General features: G+C 38.0%; 1 protein-coding gene and 1 pseudogene across 2 annotated transcripts; one reads left to right on the top strand and one right to left on the bottom strand.

Annotated features, from left to right (window-relative positions):
* The first annotated feature begins 306 nt into the window (after positions 1 to 306).
* Positions 307 to 11,746, top strand: LOC146719138 (receptor for retinol uptake stra6-like). The gene is made up of 17 exons (XM_085453978.1): positions 307 to 407; positions 594 to 660; positions 2,744 to 2,829; positions 2,903 to 3,042; positions 3,308 to 3,474; positions 4,031 to 4,138; positions 4,512 to 4,579; positions 6,277 to 6,356; positions 6,468 to 6,529; positions 6,630 to 6,792; positions 6,893 to 6,968; positions 7,202 to 7,335; positions 7,733 to 7,850; positions 7,948 to 8,049; positions 8,893 to 9,056; positions 9,269 to 9,406; positions 10,351 to 11,746. Exons 1-17 carry the CDS (start codon positions 307 to 309, stop codon positions 10,632 to 10,634), a joined length of 2,058 nt encoding a protein of 685 aa, XP_085310104.1. The 3' UTR covers positions 10,635 to 11,746.
* Positions 11,747 to 14,537: 2,791 nt separating this feature from the next.
* On the bottom strand, positions 14,538 to 22,482 carry LOC146719137 (immunoglobulin superfamily containing leucine-rich repeat protein 2 pseudogene; annotated as a pseudogene). Its single transcript, XR_014921006.1, has 2 exons — positions 22,244 to 22,482; positions 14,538 to 20,286 (listed from the first exon to the last, which is right to left on the bottom strand). The product of XR_014921006.1 is annotated as an immunoglobulin superfamily containing leucine-rich repeat protein 2 pseudogene (transcript).
* Positions 22,483 to 22,738: the final 256 nt, after the last annotated feature.

Raw genomic sequence — 22,738 nt, 5'->3', positions numbered from 1 at the left:
TGACCAAATATTATTCTATGAATCACTTTTAAATGATTATGTTGCAAGGTTTAAAACATTTGTTCCTCCACTTGCTTCATTTCACGTGAATGTTAAACCTTGCTCCACTCTCCCTCCCTTCTGTGCAGCCCTTAATCTGCTGCGTTTAGTTATTAGCTGGACTGGAATGTGTTGGGGTTCTTGGGCCAAGCTGTCCTGACACGTTGCAGCAGCACCAACAGACTGCTGACTGGAGCTGGACCAGGAGGAGTCCTCTGGATCCTTATTTGTCCTGCTTCACCTGTATGACTTGATTAAACAGCTGCAATGAATCAGAGCAAAGAGGGAGTTGAGCCTTTTCAATATTCCTATTATGACTATTCAGACTGGTACTCAAACAACGCAGAGCCTACAAAACCACCCAAAGAGTGAGTATAAAAAAGTTGAGTCAAAGGTGTCAAATGGGGCCATAAGCATTGATTATTTTCACAGGTTGGGTCCTGGTACATCAACAAGGTCAGAAAAGTGCTGAGATGTGGTGGTTTGATTTGTTTTAGGCTTACTTTGCACATTTTTTAATGATGGTTTTATTCCTTATTTTCTTTTTGTCGCAGAGTCATTTTACCATGTGACCCGACAGCAGATGACAAGCTCTTCCATATATGCATATTATCGATATCAGTAAGTATACTTGGACCTGACTACTCTCTTAAGGGCTGGGGGTTGTTTTGTTGGGTTACTGCAGATAAATTGGGGTCACTTAAAATACAGCATAATATCAAACTTGTTGAACACATTAGCACTCTCCATCACCATATTCCAAACACCAAAAGAGGGAATAATTTAGAAGAATGATGTTCTTCTTAATCCAGTACAGATCCACAGACGTGGAGAATCAATATTACAGTGCACTGACGTTGTTCTGGTTGTACATGGTGACACAACACCTTACTCAAGTCACTGAGTGTTGCTTTTTTTTCTTTAACTTATCACCATCTAAGTTATGATCATATGGGAAATAATGCTAATAATGCATTAATTTATCGGACCTATAGGCTACTGTAGTAGCACAATGAAATGTAGTATTTATAGCTTTGCTTCATTAATGTATAACTGCAAATTGTTGTTGTGTTAGGCTAAAATAAGTCCCTTTATAATTTAAAAGGTGTCTAAGGAGATGCAGCTTTAAAAAGTAAAGTATTATATATTACTCTTTACTTTTCTTATAAGTAATGCAATGCAATTAATTACTTTCTTTGTGATTCATTACTTAGTAATTCATTAGTAATTCATTACACTACTCATTAAAATGCAATAAAAAATAAGAGGATGCATATCCACTCCTCAAAGGCTGTATCACCCCACAAGCTTTTTTCCTCCTGCACAAGAACTGAAATTGGCTGATTGTGGCACGAATCAGAATCAGAATCAGAATCTGAATACTTTAATAAGTGCACAGAAAAAAAACATTTGTTAGATGTTTTTTTTTAATCCACCTGTGTGCAGATGACTGAAGAACGCAGTTTATAACACAAGCAGTGGCAAAATTTAAACTGTAATGAAATGACTGAATTTAGTTCAGTAACATGCTACATTACTGTGTTGCTGAAAATGTAGTGTGACTACAGTAATGTGTTACTTTTTAATCTGTTACACCCAACACTGCTTGTTTCTACAGTAAGGCAGAATGAACAAGAGAAACACTGATAACTTTGTAGTTTCTTGGGAATGCATGGCTTAAGCAGTTTATAGCAATTATAGACTGTATAAAAGAGTGGACATTGTCACCAATGTAATCCGCTAGTCATCTTAGTCTTAAGATAGCTTTTTGCAAACAAACATAACAAGCAGGGGTCAGCTCTGACTCACAAGCCAAGAAATTTTTATGTAGTATCAGATAAAATTATAGATTTGAATGTCTGCTGCCAACACAGCTTGAACATTTAAACTATTCTCCTTTTAAGTGGAACATAAGAGGATGAGAGAGGTTCATTTCCCAGTACATCCTTTGGTGCATTTTCCAGGAATCCGTCAGTTGTCTTTGCTCCCAAAGGATATGCCATTTAGGGACTTTTACTGTCATTTAGCCTTCAACCAATTACGAATGAACACAACTGACTCAGTCATAAAAATCCTTCTACTGTGTATAGAATGGACACGACCCAATTTCATTGTACGGTAAACAATCTGAAAAACTATTAGAGGTGGGTCATGAAATATGTTTTCTACCAAACAAGGTTATTTATTTGAGGTTCTTCTGACTTATAGGTCAGTTCCTGACATATCTACAGTGCTGTGTTATTTTGGAAAGTTGAAGTTTTAATGAGCTCCTGGAGCTGGCAAAGGCTCTGATAAACACAATCAAATACAACTTAGCCCTGAAAGATAGGGGGCACAGTAAAGCCTTATCATTTAGTGACACGACAGCATATTAAGAATAACGTTTGCAGTTCACCATTTGTACCTGAAACGAATGTCATAATCCTGTCTTAATCAGATTGTCCTATCATTTCAAGGAAGCATTCGATTACACTTGTTTACAAGTGTGTTACAAACAGTCTTTTTTTATGAATCTGCCAACATTTTGGGGCAGCTTTTGACAAAAGGAAACTTTTTAGAACAAGCTAGCCTAAAATTACGTTTCCAGCATGTAATGTAAAAAAACTATACTACTTTACTATATTAGTATATAATGACAATCACTGATGTGGCATTAACTGTATGACGCGTAACGGAAGATCTAAAATTTTGTCCTTCCATCTAGCTGGTGATCATGTTAATCCTGGCAGGTCTCACCAGGAAAAATAAATTCTGCCAGGGTTTCGCAAGAGGATCCTCAAGCATCTTCAGGTAAATTTGGTAAATACAAATTTAACTGCACATTTGTCTCATGTTATCTGAGCCTCCCTGTGTGATCTCACAGTCCAGCCAACTTCCTGGATCAGACTCAGAAAAAAGGAGTGGTTATGGCTGTTTTTGGACTGGTGTTCAGCAAGCTGGCAATGCTGGTGATCACCCCAGACCCTCTGCCTTTCTCCAAAGATACTCCAGCAGATAATAAAGGTAGACATCTGAATGCTTGTTTGTTCTTTAGTTGCAATGAAGATTGTAATTGCTTCAGTTATATGGTGGTTTGATTATCATGCCAGTCAGTGGTTTTTGAACATACACTGCCTTTATTATTATCCCTTTATTATTAAAAATCAGATTATTCACGTGGAGGATTCTAGAGAGTCCTTGTTTTTCCATTTTGTCTATACTGATTAGATTAGAGGTTTCATTTTAGGAACTGATATGCCCTGTCTTTTTTTGGGTCCTTTTTTTCCAGAGTACATGAAGATAATCGCCATATTTTATTACCCAATCCTGTATTATCCTCTGTTGGTATGTGGAACTCTGCAGCGCAAAGCAGGTTATGTGTTTGGGACACTGCTCTCCTTCACTCACTTTGGAGTCCTGGTGTGGCAGAAATTTGACTGTCCAAAGACTCCAGAGGTAAAATACCAACAAAAAAATACTGATGAATAATGTTTAAGGGAAACAAATGAATTTCATATCTGAGAAGAATACTTTCTTTAAAAGTTTATGTTGCCCTTCTGTTTTCAACGTCAGACTTGGTATAAAAAAATCCTACACAGATTTCAAATATCTGCTGAATTTAAAGACATTTGTTGCTATGCAACCTCATGGTAGATTTTGAGGTGCATGAACAAGCTACTGTGGCAACAACTCAACCAATCCCAAAGATTTTCCTTTCCATGTTTCACTTTCATGACATGCTTGTACAGTGTTGATCTTGCTTCTAGTTGTAGCAGACATAAGCTAGTCTAGTTAAAAAGTTTGAAAACAGTGCAAAAGCTGGAAGAAATAAAACCCAAACAAGATGGGAACAGCCAAGTCTGGTTATAGTTGTTTAACTTTTGTGATTTGTCATTAAGTAAGTCCTTTAGTAACTGATAATTTTATATAATTTTGGGTTTGTATAAAATACATCACGTTACAATTGAAGGAACTGATACTTTAAAGGACAGCATATTTTATTTGTTTACAGATCTATAAATACTATGCTCTACTCGCAAGTCTGCCTCAGCTGGCCTGCCTTGCATATCTCTGCATTCAGTTCCCTTTGCTGTTTGTGAAAGGACCAAAGACGGACGAGGTGAGAAAAGTCAGAATACACAAACATTCTAAATTTCAACATTCTAAAAATGTATGATATTTATCTCTGGCTGTGGCTGGTGCACACGAATAAGTACGTAACATAGTTCAATTATGTAAAACAGAACTGTGATTACAATGAGCAGCTTGTGCAGAAAAAGAACAGGTTTAACCCTGTGTCCTTCAGCAGATTATGACGGGAGAGGTGACATTTTCCCACCTTCAAATATATTAATCCAAGACTTATACTTCAAAAGCAGATTAAATCCCCAACAAACACTAATTGGTAACATTGAAATTACAGAGTTATGAAGGAAATTAAACTTGTAGTTATGTTCTGAAATACTGACACCTTAAAATGTTTTTGCTCACAGGACCTTGACAGTAGCTACTACACCAACTATGTGAAGTTACTTCTCAAGAAAAAGTCCTCAACTGCCAGGTGAGCAGAGATTAAAGAGTGATTTATTTTATTAGACTCAGAGTGGTGACACAAAAAAAAACATGATAGAGGTCGGGATCATATTTCAATGAAGACGACAAAATTTATAATGAAAGCTTGCTCATTGGCAGTTTTGCTGCTGACTTTAATGTGTTCAGTTCCAGTTCCATTAACTGTGCCATTACAGTGAGCTAGCAGCTTACTTTGTTGCAGTGCGATCATTTTCTGATTTCTCAGTTTCAGAATGTAATATGTGACAGAGGCCTGATAATGTTTGTAGGTTTATTTTTAATCGATAATTATAGAGTAGTATTTGCTAAAGATTTTCCTTTCAGAATATTCTTTTCTTTCTACATTGTATTAGCTGACTGTCACTGGTTCAGAGCCCAGGCTCCACAAGTTATAAGCTAAAATAATCGCTCTTTTGGAGTAACTTCAAAAATGAGATTAGTGGAGTCTAGCATTTGATATTAAATCAACTGATCATTTGCTTCTCTGGCTTCATGCAAATCAAATTAATTGCACTTTCAAGCCACATGCCAAAATTATTATTTTTTGTCTGTTTTTTAAAAGTGAGATTCCTACTGGCTTCAACTGTGTAATGGTGTATAATCCTTTAAACCCACAAATATGTTGAAATTTACCACATTTCTCACCACATGTATGCATGATTTTCATTCAAAGTAAAAGCATTTTAAAACTGTGGATTACCTATATTTGCTTGCACCTTCAAAGGTGATAAAATTAGGATAGTTAAAACAACCAAATTCACCTTAAAAATCCAGGTTACTGTTAAGACTGATAGGAAGAAGAGGAAGAACAAAGTTATTTTCAAAACAAGGTACAAAGAGTTTACGTGCAATTAAAGAAGTATGAGTGAAGTTTATTATATAAAGACAGGCCAAAAGCAAGTGACAGTTTTTAAAAAATAAAGAAAATGCTGAATTAAAAAAGATGAAGTGTTATCTTTGTTTATCTTCAACAGGCCATTGAACAATTAAGGTGCTTACAGAAGGTTTACTGTATATTTCGGGGGATAAACCTCTATAACCGAAATGATCATTGCAAAATGGGATTTGGATATTTATTCAGCTTTACCTGACGATCAGTCTGTGAATAATTTAGACATTCTGAATCAGCTCAAGTTTGTTTTCTTTGTCTTTGTTGTGTGAGCAAAAAAAATGAGAACAGTGGATTAATCTAATCAAAATCAAAGGTAGTATTTTCTAAATTATTTTATAGACAAGGTTTTTTAATTTTGAGAACTGTAATATGCATAAATAAACAATTACGTTAATATCCTTGTTGAAATTTTAATTATTTAAAGATATTTTTTAAGCATTTATTAAATAAATACTTACTGGAAGAGTGAGATGTGAACCAAAATAGGAGGAAATATAGTACTACAGTGTTGCAATGGAGCTTGTGGCCTTGAATTGTTACTGTAGAAAATGTTTGGTTACTAGCGTAACCCAGATTCTCTGAAAACCAAGGGGGATATGAGAGATTATTCTGATTCTGATTATCTGATGGATCATACCGGAGGGCTCTTCCCATAGTGAGGTACTGGGGGAGGCTTGAAAAGGAACTTGCAATTCAGTTGCAGATATCAGCAATACATAAGTAAATAAGTTAAATAAATTAAATATAAATCGCATTCATGTAGTTTGCAGCTCTCACGACTTGTTCTCTTGTAGTTTGTCAGCATCTGACAAACCAGCGCTTGCAGAGAGAATTCTGGAGGTGATTAAGGGTTACATTTATATTCCTGAAAAAGGTGAGTGTTCTCATACAGATATATTTTTTATGTAACGCTGACTTAACTTCTTCTGCATATCTGACATATTGGAAATGCTGCAGTAACCTACTTGATCATTTTTCCTTTCAGTGTTTCGTTTTCCACTGAAGCTGGCGGTATCATCTTTTGTTACCTGTGTGGCTATACACCATGTGAGCTTAAATAAGCCAATAATACCTTTACCTATTTTAAAATGTCATACCATCTTGGTTCATTTGTTTTACATTCACCATTGCCTGTTTCACCCTACAGACCGCACTCTTGATAGTTGTCCTGGTGGTGCCTACTCTCCACATTGTTCGTGCTGGTATTGATGAAAATATCGCCTTCTTGTTACTGGGTTTTGGGATTGTGTTATCAGATGACAGGATGGAGGTTGTTAGAATTGTAACTTTTTACACATGGCTGCTGGAAGGTATGTGGGTCTGTTTGCTGTCCCTGTAACAAAATACCAAAGTATTTTTGTTTTAAAGTAAGACTAATTTGTTTTTTCTTTTGCATCATTTGCTTGTTAGTATGCTACCTCTGTGCGATGACCCTGTCTTGCTTGGTCAGCCTTATTATGCTCATGAGGTCCATGGTTCTCCACAGGTATGTGCAGTAAATCCTCAGAGACTGGAGGCATTGGTTAAAGGAAACTCTATTTTCTCCATGAAAAGTTTACTTATTCTGAATACTGATTATAGTCTAACCCCAATATTGCCAGACTTCTCATTGTTGCCTGATGATAAGTATTTCAACTTTGTTACTTATTTTTCTCTAGATTTTTCTCAGACAGGCCTTCCTGTCTGAACCTGATGTGTCACTGGCTTAATGTGTTTCAGATCAAACCTAAGAGGACTGTATAAGGGAGACATTTACAAGCTTTGCAACAACCAGAAAACCATGCATCCATCTAGAACAGGTGTTGTCTGTTGGATGGGCTTGACAGGATACCAGGCTGCAATCGTCAGCCTTGGTAAAGCTTGAATAAACTGCATCACTGACTTTAGTTTTAAGAATAATGCTGGAAAATACCACATCATGAAAAGAAAAAAAACAAAACCCTTTTGACTTGTCCTTTTAATAGGGATTGTCTCTCAAAAAGTTTTTTGTCCGAAGAAAAGAACTACAACTAAAAAAGACAGGCTGTTGATCTGGATGGCATGTTCCCTTATTACCATGAATGCACTCATTGTAGTTTACTAAAGTACTAACTATGTAGTAATCCAGCTTTGCAAATGCTTGTGAGTGATGCTTAACTGTAGTGCTGTAGTGCTGGCCATTTAAAAAAGGCTTAAGGGGTTAAGGAAAAAAAATACTTTTAGAAATGATTTTAATATTCAAAGTGGCCTGTTTCTGTGTTAACTCTGCAGGAATGGCTATCCAGACCATTGTGTTTTTCATCTGCTTCTTGTTCCTGGTGTTTTTGATCATTATCCCAGTGTTTTACAGCCGTAACATCATTGTCTTTGAAATTGCAGGAAAGGCATGGTGAGTCAGCAACAATTCATATAGCTCTTTCCTTTTTTCTCTTTTCATGAATCAATGATTCAAAACACTTTCATTTTCCACCTTTGTGATGTCTCAGGCCGGCCTGGGTCACACTGATACTGGTGACAGGGCTTCAGCATGTGACTGCTAAGTTTGCTTTCATCAAACAAAAAGCCGGCACAAGAGACCTGAACAACAGGTGTGTTTGTTTAGTCCTACTCATTTGTTGGAATGCAGTTTAATTGGGTGTTGTTTATTACTTAGACATTTCAATTACTAGTTGTAATTTTATTTTTGTTCGATACTAATAAAAATGCAATGCAATTCTGAGGATGAAACTGTTTAATTATTAGTAACACGTGTCAGTTATTTAGTTTAGCTCTTTTACAGCATAAATGATGTTTTTAAATTACAAAGAACTGAATAAATAAATAAATGGTTTTCCAACTATTAGTACTGAAGACTTTGTATCTGTATCGTCAAAAAATACTAAAGAAGTAGATTAAGTAGATTACAACATGAATACTTTCTCACTGGGATTCAACTTGTTAATTAGAGACATGCAACTACTTCTGAGGACACTGGGGTCTTTGTTTTGTGGGAGAGGGGGCCTCAGAGAGTTTCTGTTGAGTAGTTTTAGCTTTAGGCTGAAAACTGATTCAAAAACATCCATTTAATACAAAGACATTATTTAATTTATATAGATTGTTAAAGAATAATGAGTGGTTTTATTTAATTTTGTACTGAGGCATAAAGTTGGAGAACAAAGAACAAATCTAGCTGAAAGGGTTGAGATTTCTTGAGTTTTAAGACCTATTATGGTCCAATCTCAAATACCATTTCCCACAATGCAACTCAGAATCCTTTATTTGTTGTTGTTGTTTATTTGTTATTACTTCATTTAAAAATGTGAAGCCTCCACTCATCAGAGGTCAGCACTTTCAGGGTCACAAGCTCTGTCACAGGCTTTGTATTGCTAATGTAATTAACTTCATGTTTACACTCAGTTTTTTCTCACAGTCTCCTCCATGATGCTTTTCAGAGAGAGTCTGTTCCTCCTGACGTACCTGCTGTTCCTAATCAACACCGTGGTGGGGCTGGTTGTTGCCATATGGAGAATAGTAATAACAGCTTTGTACAACATCATCCATCTTGGTCGTATTGATGTCAGTCTGCTGCATCGCACAGCAGAGTCCTATGACCCAGGTACGATTCATTCAATTTGTCTAGAACAATGGAATCCTGGAGTATTGAGGAATAGGCTATATAGACCTTTGTGAACACATCCTTTATGTACAGTAACACTGTTACTAATTTTAATCATCTTGAATGACTTGATGATAATAACAAAAGTATGCAATTGCATTTTTCAGACAGTCTGATTTAAATTCTACTCTGTGACCTTTAACTCTATTTAGCCTACTGCTACTACACACACTTCCTGAAGGTGGAGGTCAGTCAGTCGCACCCGGTGATGAAGGCTTTCTGTGGGCTGCTGCTGGACATGATGGTTGGGGGTGGGAGAGCTGGACAGAAAATACAAGATGCAGAGGAAGGTAGAAATCCTAAACTGGAAACACATAAAGACAAACATCCTCTCTCTCTCACACACACACACACACACACACGCAAACACAGTCCAGCTTTTGTGCCACTACATTTAAAACATATTGAACATTAAGTATTTAATAAGAATGTAATAATAGTGCTTTATGAAAAAAAATGCGTTGTGGGCAGGAGAGGGAGTTGTTGTAATACCTAGAATGATCACAATTGGAAAAAATTAAGCAGTGCTGACTTATTCTTTTAATACAGCCGTGGTTTAACTTCTGAAGGCCACAATGTGTTACTCTCAACATGTCAAGCTCAGCTCTACACTGTCCAGCTTAATTATCCTCACTGTCAGGAAGAGCTTTTACCGTAGACTCAGCTAATTGCTACTGCTAATGCTGTGGTCCAATCATAATATGTTTATTATTTAGCATTTCTGCTTATTATGCTGCCATGCTGAAATCTGCATCCTGGCAATCCTCACTTTATGATTATTACTACTGCATGTTGCAATTGTGTAACATTGTTAGTATAAATGATAAAAAATTTAGCTTACAGGAAAGAGCAACATTTATCACTTTAGAATGGCATGCCAAAATTAGCGCAGGACCATTGTGTTTTCATTAAATCCACTTTTCTCTATATTATATTATAAGTTGCTGACTCTCAGATGAATATGCTTGTAATGACAAATATCAAAATGGATATTTAGTTGTGTAGCTTTTACTGACTACAATTTCTAAACCCACAGAGCTGCCAAATACAGAAGGCTTTGAGTGTTTCTCCACAATGTGTTCTTTTCAGTGACACACACATGAAGCATGCTTATGCTGTTATATGGGGTTGTAACAATTTCTTAGCCACTGTTTTCAAAATACGTCATGCATACATTGATACATGACACTAAGCATATTCAGCCCCTTGGTTTGCTGTCTCGTTCTGCCCTCAGCCTGCTCCTCCTTCATGCTTTCAGGAATTCAGGAGAATAAGCCAAGCAAGGCGAACAGCAGTCAAAGGATTCGCTCTCGCTGGCAGCTGATGTACACATTGGTTAACAACCCCTCCCTGCTGGGCTCCAGGAAGCATTTTCAGACTCTGCAGAACTCGGAGAACGTCCTGAATGGCACCCCCAACCGAACCTCCAAAAAGGGCAGCAAGATGGAGGCCAGCAAGCTGGGCGCAGAGCCAGCAGAGCCCACTGAGACCCCTGAAAGTCAAGAAAAAACTGAATGAGTTTGAGTTGGCAATATATTTCAAAATTGTACTGGGTGTAATCTGCATTAAACAAACCTGCAAGTGCTAAATATAACTACTGCAATCAACCGCTTTGCTTCAGAGATCTTTTAGCATTTAACTTATGTAAATAGTTGTCTAAATTATTCTGTTTATTTCTCTTAGGTTAGCTTTAGGCAACAAAAACATTACATTAAGATCGCATCCAGAAAGCACAAAAGTACAGAATATGTACTTAAACAGAAGTACAGATACTAGTGTTAAAAAATACTCCAGTGAAAGCTGAAGTATGGATTCAACTTCTATACTAAAGTAAAAAAGTACCGGCTCTGAAATGAACTCAAAGTAATAAAAGTAGCTCTTTGGAGAGTGTTTCTACTACCTATTTTTGTGCAAAGTTAACTGAACTCTGTGCTGTATTAATGTAATGATAAAATAATATCAGTAGAGGGAACAAAAAACATGTTTCAGTCTCATTTTTAATTCTAATAAATGTATTCAGCTTGAATCGATTATGAGAAGAGAAAAAGAAGGAAATAAAATAAAATAGCTCTTTTTTTTGTTGCTTACATTGCCGAGGCTGATTTTGCCTCTAAAAATGAGTACAGTCAGGGGTTAAAGTGAGATTCAGCAGGTGCAGGAAACCTAAAATCAGTTCTAATGGCTCAGAGTGGGGAAAAGAAAAGCATCACACATGAAATTAAATAACACAGTTAGGGTTAGTCTACCTCAGTTTTTGTTGCAGCTTGTTTCACAATATGAAAAAAACGTGTAACATGTACAGACCCAATATCTGATTTAGAATAAAATAGACCTTTATTGTCATGTACAATAAAAGTATAGAAATTATAATTTAAAAACATGAAGACATCATGTAAGCTTTAAACTTCTGGTTTATCAAATCCTAATGAGGAAATAGCTGTAGTCCTTATTTCTCTTCTTCCTCTCCTGTCCTGTCTTTCTTATCTCCATCTCTGAATGAATTTAGCTCTCTGACTTTTCTCTCCCTGTGAAATAAGCAGTAGCAGCAGACAAACTGCGCACAAACAGTGTTTTTGATGATGCTTGCTGTGCTGATAAAAATGTTGTATGTGAAATTACCTGCCACTAAAACTATGTCACTCCATTTTTGTTTTGTCCTCTTCTGTTAGGCTAGCTAGATGCTGAAGTACTTGTGTTGTGTCGGTGTTGTGCCAGAAAAAAAGAAAGCACAAACCACTTTAACCCCTGACTTTGGCACACAGGTTTGCCTCTTTCATCTCTTTTCCCCTGGTGAACAGGACTGCCTGTCTTGAGTTACTGTTCAGGCTTAAATCGGTTTGATGTATGAAGGCCCGCAGTGACGTAAAATAATAACTCCCTGTCAAATGTTTTAAAACAAAAGTAACAAGTCTGTTAAGAAGTAGAACGTACAGATATTTATTTTAAAATGTAGGGTGCAAAAGTAAAATGTTGTCAGAAAAAAAACTACTCAAGTAAAGTACAAATACCTGAAAATTCTACTCAAGTTCAGTAAGTTTTTGTAATTCGTTACTGTATGTGTAACAAAGTAAATCATAGGCATTGTATGTGAAGTTTGTGTTTACTGAGATAGCTCACAGAACTCCCTCACACAACAGTTAGAGTGACAGAGTTCTCTTTGCCACAAATTGACTCCACCAGTTAAAACTACTGAAAGTGCTGCAGGGACACACTGAAGCCTGACCCAAAGGAACCACTGTGCATTTCTCAGTGCCAGAGAATAAAGGATGTGCTGAGAAGTTCCCAGTCGGTGACCCAAAGGGTCAGAGACCCTAGGTAGTCTACAACTTAATATGTGGTTATAATCTTGAGGTTGATTGGAGTGTCTATCACTAAAGTATCCCTGCAGAGTGTACATCACATTTCAACCAACCAAAAGGAACTCTGAAGAAATGTGGCTGCGAAAAGAAGATCCAATGGGATTCCAAAAGAAATATTAATAACAATGCAGGTCTCAGCTCATGTATGAAAAATATAATTTAATTTTGTTAAGCTTTACTTTACAGTATTGTTCAATTAGTCTGGAAGCCTTTTTAATTAGTTAATACTGACTTGCATGACGCACAGACTGATGGCAGTGATCAATGTCAGCATCAGACATGCAGCACGGAGTCAATAAGCAGTCCTAGTTTATTTTTGTCTGGGTAATGTAGCTATGCCAGCCCATACTGATTGGATATTTGTGTTCTCAGTGGTGTAGGAGGATTTTTAAGACCATGGACGGGCAAATTTATATATAAACCAACTTCACAGCAAAATCTCACAAGCTGAAGATACAAATATTTTATATTTACTCTAGTATAAACATTGTTTTCTGCTGCAGAATACAGTGTACGATCTTAATATGCTGTTAGAAGACTGTATGTGTGTTTGTTTTTATTTACATTTCAGCTTTGTCATAATATCTTATCTTATCTCATATTTAGATACCTAATTACAGTTTCCTATTAGTTTCCTATTATGTTTGCTGTTTTACATACAAGTCCTGAAGATAAATAAAAAAGCAAAAAGATAATGTGCTAGTAAATTTGCATATTTCTTTTTTTAGTCATTCCTTTAAAACTATGTCAATATTTTTTTAAAGAAAATTCACAGTTTTTATATGAATTTATTTTGTTGATGACTGTAAATTACTATCCAATAATGCATGCATCTTCTGGGCTCAGCCAATCAGAGCCAGCAGATTTCGTTACACAGGCATTTTGCCGTTACAGGGGCAGAAATATTGCTGTTAAGTGCCTTCATAACTTGAATTTTTCGTTAAATGGGGTATTCGTAAGTCGGGGTTCCACTGTACTAAGAATATTAAGCAAATATATTAAATATTATATGTTTTCATGGTTTAATACAGTTCTTGCTTGGTGAGTGAAAATATCCTGAAATGTAAATGTTTCAGACTGGGCTGACATCTTATTACTGTTAAAGAAAGACAATAAACTAAAAGGGTAAATAATGGAGGACATGCTGACCAGGGTAAGGATATACTACTTTACTGTAATTTAACAGTAAAAATTTCCTCCTGTGTACTCTTCCAAATACCAGAATTTATCATATGTTTAGTGTTTATTGATCTTATTATCTTAATCATTAAGCAGCTTTCTTGTTTGATCTAGTCATTAGTAAGTTTTTACTAAGAAGTCTTTTACTTCCTGTTTTTCTTTTTTTTAATGTTTAACTTACATTTTTAAGGAATCACATGATCATTTTTACAAGAACTTGTGCATCATCTTCCATGCATGTACATTTCACCTATTGCATTATTGTTTTCTGATTAACAAAACAATGTTAGTGCTTCAAGATGTGCACTGTGAGATAAAATTTGAATGAATAAGAAATTACTTTTTAAAAGTAAACAGGACTGACAGTTGAGGTGCATTACATTAGAGTGATAGAGAGACGTTCCAATGAGTCACAGTGCACGGACAAGTGGACAAGTTACACGAGAAGTACAGGCCAGAATGCTTGAACTGTATGGGTACTTCTTTGCTGCGGGCGTTCTCTTAGGTCCACTCTCAATTGCTCCATTTCATCACTAAGCATCAATTAAAAGTTGTTCTGAGTGATCATCTTTATCCTGTCATGAAACATTTATGTTCTGAAAGGAATGACTCTAGCCACATCCCAAGACTGGTTACTGAATAATCTGATGAATATAAATATGACACAAATTATATGCTATGGCCTTCACAGGGTTAGACACGTTAGCGTGCTGTCCACCATGGCATCAAAAGCATGACATTTGTTTGAAGAATGGCGCTTTGCCCCTGCTATGTGGATTAGAAGGACTTGGAGAATATACTGTAGGTATGCCAAGGTACACTGACAGCTGTGCTGGCAGCATGTCGTAGCCCACTTTGAATTTTGAGAGAGAGGAAAACAATGTGGGGTTTTTTCAAACTTTATTGAGGCACATAGGGCAGTTACAATATTTAAACACTTTGGTAAAAACATACTGTTCCCTTTATCACAGGGATAAAAAAAAAAAACAGAAAATAGACAACAAGAAATACTGATCTAAAGTTATTATTTGGGCCATTTATAAGACACAACATACTGTGACTCCACAACAGGCAGCATGCAGGTCCTCTAACACTGTGCCCTGGGAAAAACAGCAGGACGGACACATGACCCAGATACAACAGAGCAATAACAGAGCACACACACACACTCATAGGTGCTTCTACATTTGGAGTAGGGTGTCTACATTTTATCACGATGGAGTCTGTTTAAAGCAGCCTTATATTTGGAGTCAACACACTTCTCCTTATTGGACATGTTTACCGTATAGCTGAACAAAATGCTCACAGCTGCAGTACACAAAGATTTGATGTTTTTTTTATGAAACAACACAGTTTTCATTAACATTTAAACTCCATTAAGTGATTTTTTATTAAATTTCTATTTTAAGCCACTACACTCCTAATAGAAGCACACACATTTACTTTAAAGCAGAACATAGGCATATTTGTTAGTATTGATTTCACTACGCACATTGCTTTGCGCTGCAATTCATATGTGACACAAGTCATTTTTTTCCCCTTAATCAAACCTTGATTGTGACTGTTGTACTCATCCTGACAGGCAGAAACGTGTGCTCTCATCCATGACCCGCCTACTGTTATCTAGAAACAGGTTTAGCAACAGTGCTTAAAAATGAATGAGATATCAACGTTTCTGAGGTTACATAGGCTTCCATTTCTTGTCATACCTGCACTCATGTAAACGTGGATATAACCGTTGAATAACTGGTCTGAAAAAAACATTTACATGCAGGACTTAGTGTTGGTTAGTCATAGTGTGCACTTTGAAATTATTAATAGATATTCAGTCCCTACTGTGAAAATTTTACCTTCACACCACAGAAGATTTTATTCTTGCTGTTTTGGTCATACTGTGAATTTTTAACTCGTAACTTTCTGATTTTATGTAAACAGCATTTACTGGGATAGAGTTACTAAAATTTGGTCAAGTCCGTGCATGTTTTGTGGGGCTTTTTTTTCTTTCTCAAGATCACCAGTACTGAAATAAATTTTTAAAAAGACGTTTGAATAGTATACTTGCTATTGTGTGCATGTGTGTATATGTGTATTTTCGTGTAGATCTGTATCTAGTAGGGGTGCAACAATACACAAAATTCACGGTTCGGTTCGATACTTTGGTGTCACGGTTTGATATTTTTTCGATACAAAAAAAATGTTCATGCCTTTTTAATTTGTCATTTATTAAAATTATAAATATATATTTTACCCCAAAAGTACAGTTTTTAAATTTAATGTTGCTGAAACAACAAAGTAATAAAAAAAAAATATATATATATCTGATTGAGGAATCACTCATCTTTGGAAAAGAGAGTTTATTACAGAGAAATGGCTCTTTCCAAAATAAAAGCTATACTATACGCTTCTTCTGGGCTATATTCTCAGCAGCATATTAAACATATCAGGTCCCCATAAGGAGAATCATGTGCTAACGGCTGTCTAAATGACACGGGTAAAGTTTGTAGCATGCGTGCTTGTTGTTTTTGTCTGCTTCCACTTGTCTTTGCACTAGGATGCTGTCGGCGTAAATGTGCAGTCATATTCGTTGTGTTCCCACCAGTGCTGTCAGTGTAAATCTCATTGAAATGACGTTAACGCCACAACACGGCAAATCTCCGTTAACGAGCTATCGCGGACCACCCTGTGCATGGGGCTGGACGGCCAACACGTTAACGAGTTAATTGCGCTAACACACTAGTTCCCACCAATGTAATTGAGCATTGCGTGGCACATCCAACATACTGTTTTACTTTAGTCCATGACGCGCTTACCATCAGGGTCATACGTCACATGAAAACCAAAATAGTTCCAAACGCCAGATCTGAATGAGGGTGGGGGAGGTTCAATTTGCCATGTTGCAAGGAGAGCTTAACTTCTGTCTCGCTAGCTCGCCCTGCGCTCAGTGAATCTGCGTTCGACTACTCTGCCTAGGCTGCACTGTCGTGCGCAGATCCACTGAGCGCTCAACACAGACAGCATCGTAAGAAGGAAAGTTGATAAAATAAATTAAAAATTTTGTATTGTTCGATACATATGCATACCGAACCGAAAGCACTGTATCGAACGGTTCAATATCGATACGAGTATCGTTGCACCTCTAGTATCTAGGTGCACATTTAAAAATGTAAAAGATTTTTTTTATTCAAAGAAGAAAACCAGGAATTCTGCAGATGTGGTCACAGTGCATACGTCCTCTATGCTTTTCAGTTTGCTTTCTTTCTTCAACTTTCTCCAACTTTTTATTACAGTTTTCGTAAATTCACTGTAACCTCGAACTTCACCAGGCAGAACAGATCTCTGCATTAAATACACTTCACCCTACAAGCGTGATATTAGAAAGTCTACACACTGCGTGGTTTGCCCACGTGTGAACAGAGCAGGCGATAGTGTGCCCGGTGATGAACATCACATCCTGCCTCCTGCACGCTCCTCACAATGTGCAGGAGGAGTGTTTTCAGTAGTAAATACACATCTGTACAGACAATCCCCTATTTTCTCTTACATGTGTGAAAATGACCAAATGAACTCTTTTTACCTTTAGTTGTTTAGTGCTAAGATCAATCAATGGTCACCATGGTGATAATCATGTTCTCACCAAGAAGAGAAACTTCTTTCCAAATTTTAAAATAATAATTTTCAAGTCATCTCTTAACAAGGTAGAAGTGTACAGACAATTCCTGCTTTGATGGAGGGGATTTTATCAGCGCGTTGTTGTCCTATTTGCTGCACTGGAGTGTCTGGAAAATTTCCACAAGTGATCAATAGACAGGCAACCAGTTGCCCATCCAATCATTGAATGCTGCAGCATGGATTGTTGTTTCAAGCGAGTATAGTAAAGTCATATTTCTATGAAACTGAATGGCACCAACAAATGAAGCAACATAACAATTAATAAACAAATGATAAACAATCCTGGATCCAAGATAATTAAATTCATAATTTAATTATCTTGGATTAACTGATTAACTGATGTAGTTTATTATTCATAAACTACATCAGTAGTCACATTTTAGGGGAAATATGGTTTCCAAAGTCATCATCTACGATAATTTAAACCAGGACACTGTGTTTCAGCTCCTCCGTGGAACCTTTTGATTTAAATTATCATGGTTTGGGTTAAATTCCATGGAGACTGGTCTTGCGCAGCTAATATTTACATAATTGCTAAAAAATGGAGCATCAGAGAAAGGTGAAAATATAACTGATATGTTAATTACAATCAGTATTAATGAAACAAATACAATCATTCTGGAGGATGTCATTTAGTTGTGTGGGATTGTAATTTTGAGGTGGTGGGGATGTTACGAAAGCAAGTTACATTATATCACAGGTAGTGATATTTACTTTTTAATTATTTTATTTGCATTTTTAATCACTAGGGTTTGAGAGTAACGAAATTTCTATTCTCTGTATGTCCTGTACATGTGGCAGAATTGACAAATAAAGTTGACTTGACTTGACTTGACTTGACAAGTTACTGACTGGGATATTTGTAATTAGTTGTAATATTCACTGCTTCAGCTCCCAGAGGCAGCCTGTCACTGTACTCAGATCCCACCTCACAGTCGTCCAAATTCCCCCTGCACTGAGACAAAGTAAAGGAGTCAGTCACCACACTCTCTTCCGTATCAGCCTCCTTGTCCCCATCTCCGCTCTCCGTCTCGTCTTCCTCTTCATCCAGCTGGCTGCTGTCAATCTTCTTCAGAGACTCGGCGTGAGGTGCGTAGATGTTGAAGTTGGTGGTGAGGTTCCTCTCTATGTGATACTGGTCTTTGGCCTTAAGGATCAGCTTGTAGGTCTTGCTGCGGTACTTGTACACCAGGTGGAAGCACGTAGCCCCGAGCAGAGGCACAGTGGACACGGTCAGGAGGCAGATGCTGACTGAGATGATGATGAAAAGGTTTGGCACCTTCCTTCTTGTGGTGAACAGCACGTGGACCTCACAGTCCTCCCCTCTGTAGGTCAGGCAGAGGGAGTAGTTGGTGCCTGGTCGCAAACCGCTGAACTGATACGAGTTGACGCCATCCCTGATCTTCGACCATTGCACGGCAGAATGTTTTAGGTCCGCGGTGACGCACAGATACAAGCCATTTGAAGGGGCTTTTTCTGAGATGTCTGGAAGGCCGTGGTGCTCTTTGTTGTCAGAGGTGGCATCAGCTGCCTGGTTGCCCTTTTGTCTGGCCATGAGAAGAGGATTGAGTCGCACTGTTGCCTGTGTTTCTGACACTCCTAATGCAATCACACCAAAGTCAAACATGTATTTAATGTCATCTAGGCTCCCGTTTGAGACAGGGCTTGAAATATAGCTCGTATTAGCCGTCAAGCCACATTTGCTAGATAGATATTTTGTTAAATCCTCATTAGGTTCGGAAACACTGTCTGCAGTTGCTCGGTGAGTGGGTATGATGCTCGTAATTTTTTTTCTCTGCGCGGCATTAAAAGCAGATGCTTTGACTGTTTCCTGGCGTGTAGAAGGGTTTGTTTTAGTGTAACTGGGTACTGTGGTCATTTGCTTCGTGGGTGTTGGTGTAGACAGCGCCATCACCTCAACTAAAACTGAATCCTCCGCTCTTCCAAGCTCATTTGTGGCAGAGCAGCTGTAGTTGCCCCCATCTTCCTTCCTGAGGTTTGAAACGAGAAGTGTGCCGTTATTAAAGACTTTGACTGAATCCGACTCGTAGGACGCCGAGGAGTCCTCGCTGGATTCTGCAGAGCCCTCCTCAGCAAACAACAAAGCCAGCTCCTGTTTTTGGCTTTTGCTGTGAATGCTCCACAGGACTAGTGGTTTTGGGTTTCCTTTGAAATCACAAGTCAAGACCAGTTTGCTGCCCTCATAGAATTGTGCATTATCTAGCACAGTCCATACTGTGACATTGGGGCTTGTACATTTTGTCTCAGGCAGTTTCCTGATCTCCATTCCTTTAAATTTCTCTGGTGTTGCACAAGTGATGGGACTGTGCTCAGTGAGTGATATGGTGGTTGTTGAAATCCAAACTCTGAACCATTCCAGGGAGCAGGTGCAAGCGAATGGATTATTATAAATCTGCAAATGTGACAAAGACAGCAAACCTTCAAATGTTCCTTCAGCTATGGTCACAAATCTGTTATTGTTGAGCCGAAGAGACTTCAGATCTTTCAGGTTGGAGAAGGCGTCCATTGGCAGGCTGACCATCTCATTGTGATTCATCTTCAGCATATACAGTCCCGTGAGGTTCTGTAGATCCTCCCAAGGAAAGTCTACTATTTTATTGTGGCTGATGTCTAAGTTTTGCAGATGAACCAAAGGCACAAGCGCCCCCTGTTCAATGGACACAATCTCATTGTGTGACATCCACAAGGAAATCAACCTGGTGACATTGTCAAATGTCCCCAGAAGTAGTACACTGATTTTATTAGCAGAGAGACTAATGGTCGCAACACTGGGAGGAAAACCCTCTGGGACTTTATCTAGCTCCTTGTAGGAGCAATCTGCAAAGAGACGGCTGTATTTAACCGAGCAGGTGCAGAGCTGAGGGCAGATCAGTCCTGTGGTGAAGGCTGTAGAGACCCACAAACTGAAGAGGAGGATGTATGTAGCTGCCATTCTTCTGTTCCTGTAAAATGGAGTCACAGTCCATCTGTTAGTGAGTGCATTAAATCGGATAAAAAGTGCTGCGAAAAAGTATCCGCCCCTTCCTGATTTTTAAAAAAAATAAAACCATCATTTAAAAACTGGATTTTGTATTAACTCTGGTTATCTTTGTTTAACTTGAACATTTGTCTGATGATGTGAAATATGTAAGTGTGACAAATATGCAAAAAACTAAAAAACAGGCAAATACTTTTTCACAGTGCTGTAAAAGACAATATTAAAAAGAAGAAACATTGGCATATAAACAACATGAAAATGGAGCGTGTTTATATAATCCAAGACAGATTTGTAAATCATTCAGAGAGTCTCCAAATGAGTTCAAAAAGCTGGAGAGAGTCCTGACTGCATTAACAAGCGTGCACACTGCTCTCTCTGTCAGTCTGCAGCCCGACAGAAGCTACACAAAAAATCTAATTTTCCCAACATTTACACCATTGATACAATGAGCTTACAGATCACCTTACTTTTAGCCAAACTGTGTATTTGTGCTTGAGACTTTACATGGAAAGGAAATGCACACAAAACATCATTTAAATAATTTGCTTCATAGCTTGAAAGGACTGATAATCTTTAGAATTCATGGAATTAAAATAAAATGAAGCTTTTTCTGTTAAAACAGCACAGAGGTGGTTCCAGCTGGAATACTGCTCTATGACTTCAAATTGTTCTTAATTAAAAGCCAAAAGCAGTGAAGTTTGAATGTTTAAGATCCTGGCCAGCAAACAAAATTAAACCAAAAATATAAAGTCTCAAATATTTACAGAGTGTCTCTGGCTCAGTAAATGTTACTGATGCTCTAACTGAGCCCATCTCTTGCAGATACAAGACTAATTATGGAGAAATTTCACTTAGGCATTGGAATTCCTACAGATACAAAAGCAAAACTGTCACTTTTTTTTCACAGTTTTTATAATTTTAACAGTGACAGACAGATTGACCATACCATCATCTAAAGAAACAACTTAGAAACAAAGCCACTGACATCTATCAGTCTGGAAAGTGTTACAAAGCAATTCCTAGCCCTTTGGGACTCCCGCGAACAACTTTGAGAGCAATTATCCACAAATGGAGAAATTTTTAACAGTGGTAAAGTCCGGTCCAGCAAAATGTTAATTTCTCAGTTATTTCTCTGGCTCAGTAAATGTCACTGTTGAACGCTTAAAGTTGATCCATCTCCTGCAGGCACACGAAAAGCTGTGGAGAAATCTCACTACAGTTCCTGCAGAGACACAGACACTGTTCCATGCAGAGAACATGAAATAATATTTAGCAAGCATGAGTTATTAATCCATTTACAATACAATGCTAACCTGTTTTACACCGTCTCACTTTTGTTCTTTCTGCGATTCACATAAAACAAACTGTACTGGAGAAAGAATGCCCCACCGCTGATATTCCTCAAGTTTCTTCTCTATTTCTCTTTAAATATTTTCACGCATTCGTGGCTTTCTCTCATGCCAGCTCTGTACTCTGACTAAACACGTTTCTATCGGAAATGGCAAACAAGGAGGAGCCCTGTAGCGTCTGGAAAATCAGGAAAGAAAAGAAAACAGTGACAACGATGTAATTTTCGAAGCTTCGAAGGTATGCGCTGACAAACTACAGTGAGTCAGTGTATCCTTCAAAGCAGCAGTGGTGGAGCTGAGTGCTGGGCCGCTGGGGAAAGCCTTTGGTTTCAAACTACGCAGCAGCCTCTGTCCTTGGTTCTGAAAGATGAGCAGCGCGTCTGCGTACACGCACCCTGTAATGTCGCTGTGAAAGAAACTGTGAAGCTCGCCACCCGCTGTTGGTCGACCAAAACACCAAAGTTTTCCTGTGCGCAGAGACTTCGACGTTGGGTCAGCATGTAAAAATAATGCGGGAGGAAAGAGCACACCTATTCTCTGCGTTAGCGGCCCTAAACCCGGTGACGTGCTTACCTGCGTGTGATTTGTTTTGCTTGTTTCTGCAGAGAAGCCGCTGTTTGCAGTCACGGCACCGCGAGCTTCAGGCCGGATGGAAGTTTAAAGCTGAATGTGACTTAGCTCGGCTCTCTGGCTGCCTCTACATGATGAAAACACGCGTGTCTCCTGGGATATATGTCAAACTGAGGTATCCCCCCTCCTCACACACACATACACATCTCCCCTACTCATCCTCAGCCCCGGACAGAACTGCACCAGTGTCTCCCCCCCCCCCCCCCCCCAAAAAAAAAAAAAAAAATTTAAAGGGGAATTGACCGGCTTGGTTTGAAAGACATGGCGACTGATGTGAGAGCTCTTTAAATGTGGCAGAGCTGCTTAATCATGACAGCAGCAGCCAGCGATTATCCTGCTGATCAGCCAGATAGTTATTCATCAAGTCTTCATGTGTATTTCAAAGCTTGCTTACTTATCGTACTTAGTTAGTTACAGTTAGTTAGTTGTAGTTAGCAT

This window comes from Copadichromis virginalis, linkage group LG1 (genome assembly GCF_057382275.1).
Source record: "Copadichromis virginalis isolate Kocher_CV1m ecotype Utaka linkage group LG1, C_Virginalis_male_GT1.1, whole genome shotgun sequence".
NCBI classification, from domain to species: Eukaryota; Metazoa; Chordata; class Actinopteri; order Cichliformes; family Cichlidae; genus Copadichromis; species Copadichromis virginalis.
The sequence above is the reverse complement of the archived record's forward strand: the minus strand, read 5'-3'. Positions and strand labels throughout refer to the sequence as shown.

Bases quoted from the DNA above. Each gene is read 5' to 3' on its own strand.
- LOC146719138 (XM_085453978.1), top strand. From the start codon at position 307: ATGAATCAGAGCAAAGAGGGAGTTGAGCCTTTTCAATATTCCTATTAT. The intron at 408-593 runs GTGAGTATAAAA...TTTTTGTCGCAG, and splicing joins CCTACAAAACCACCCAAAGA to AGTCATTTTACCATGTGACC. The intron at 661-2,743 runs GTAAGTATACTT...CCTTCCATCTAG, and splicing joins TATGCATATTATCGATATCA to CTGGTGATCATGTTAATCCT.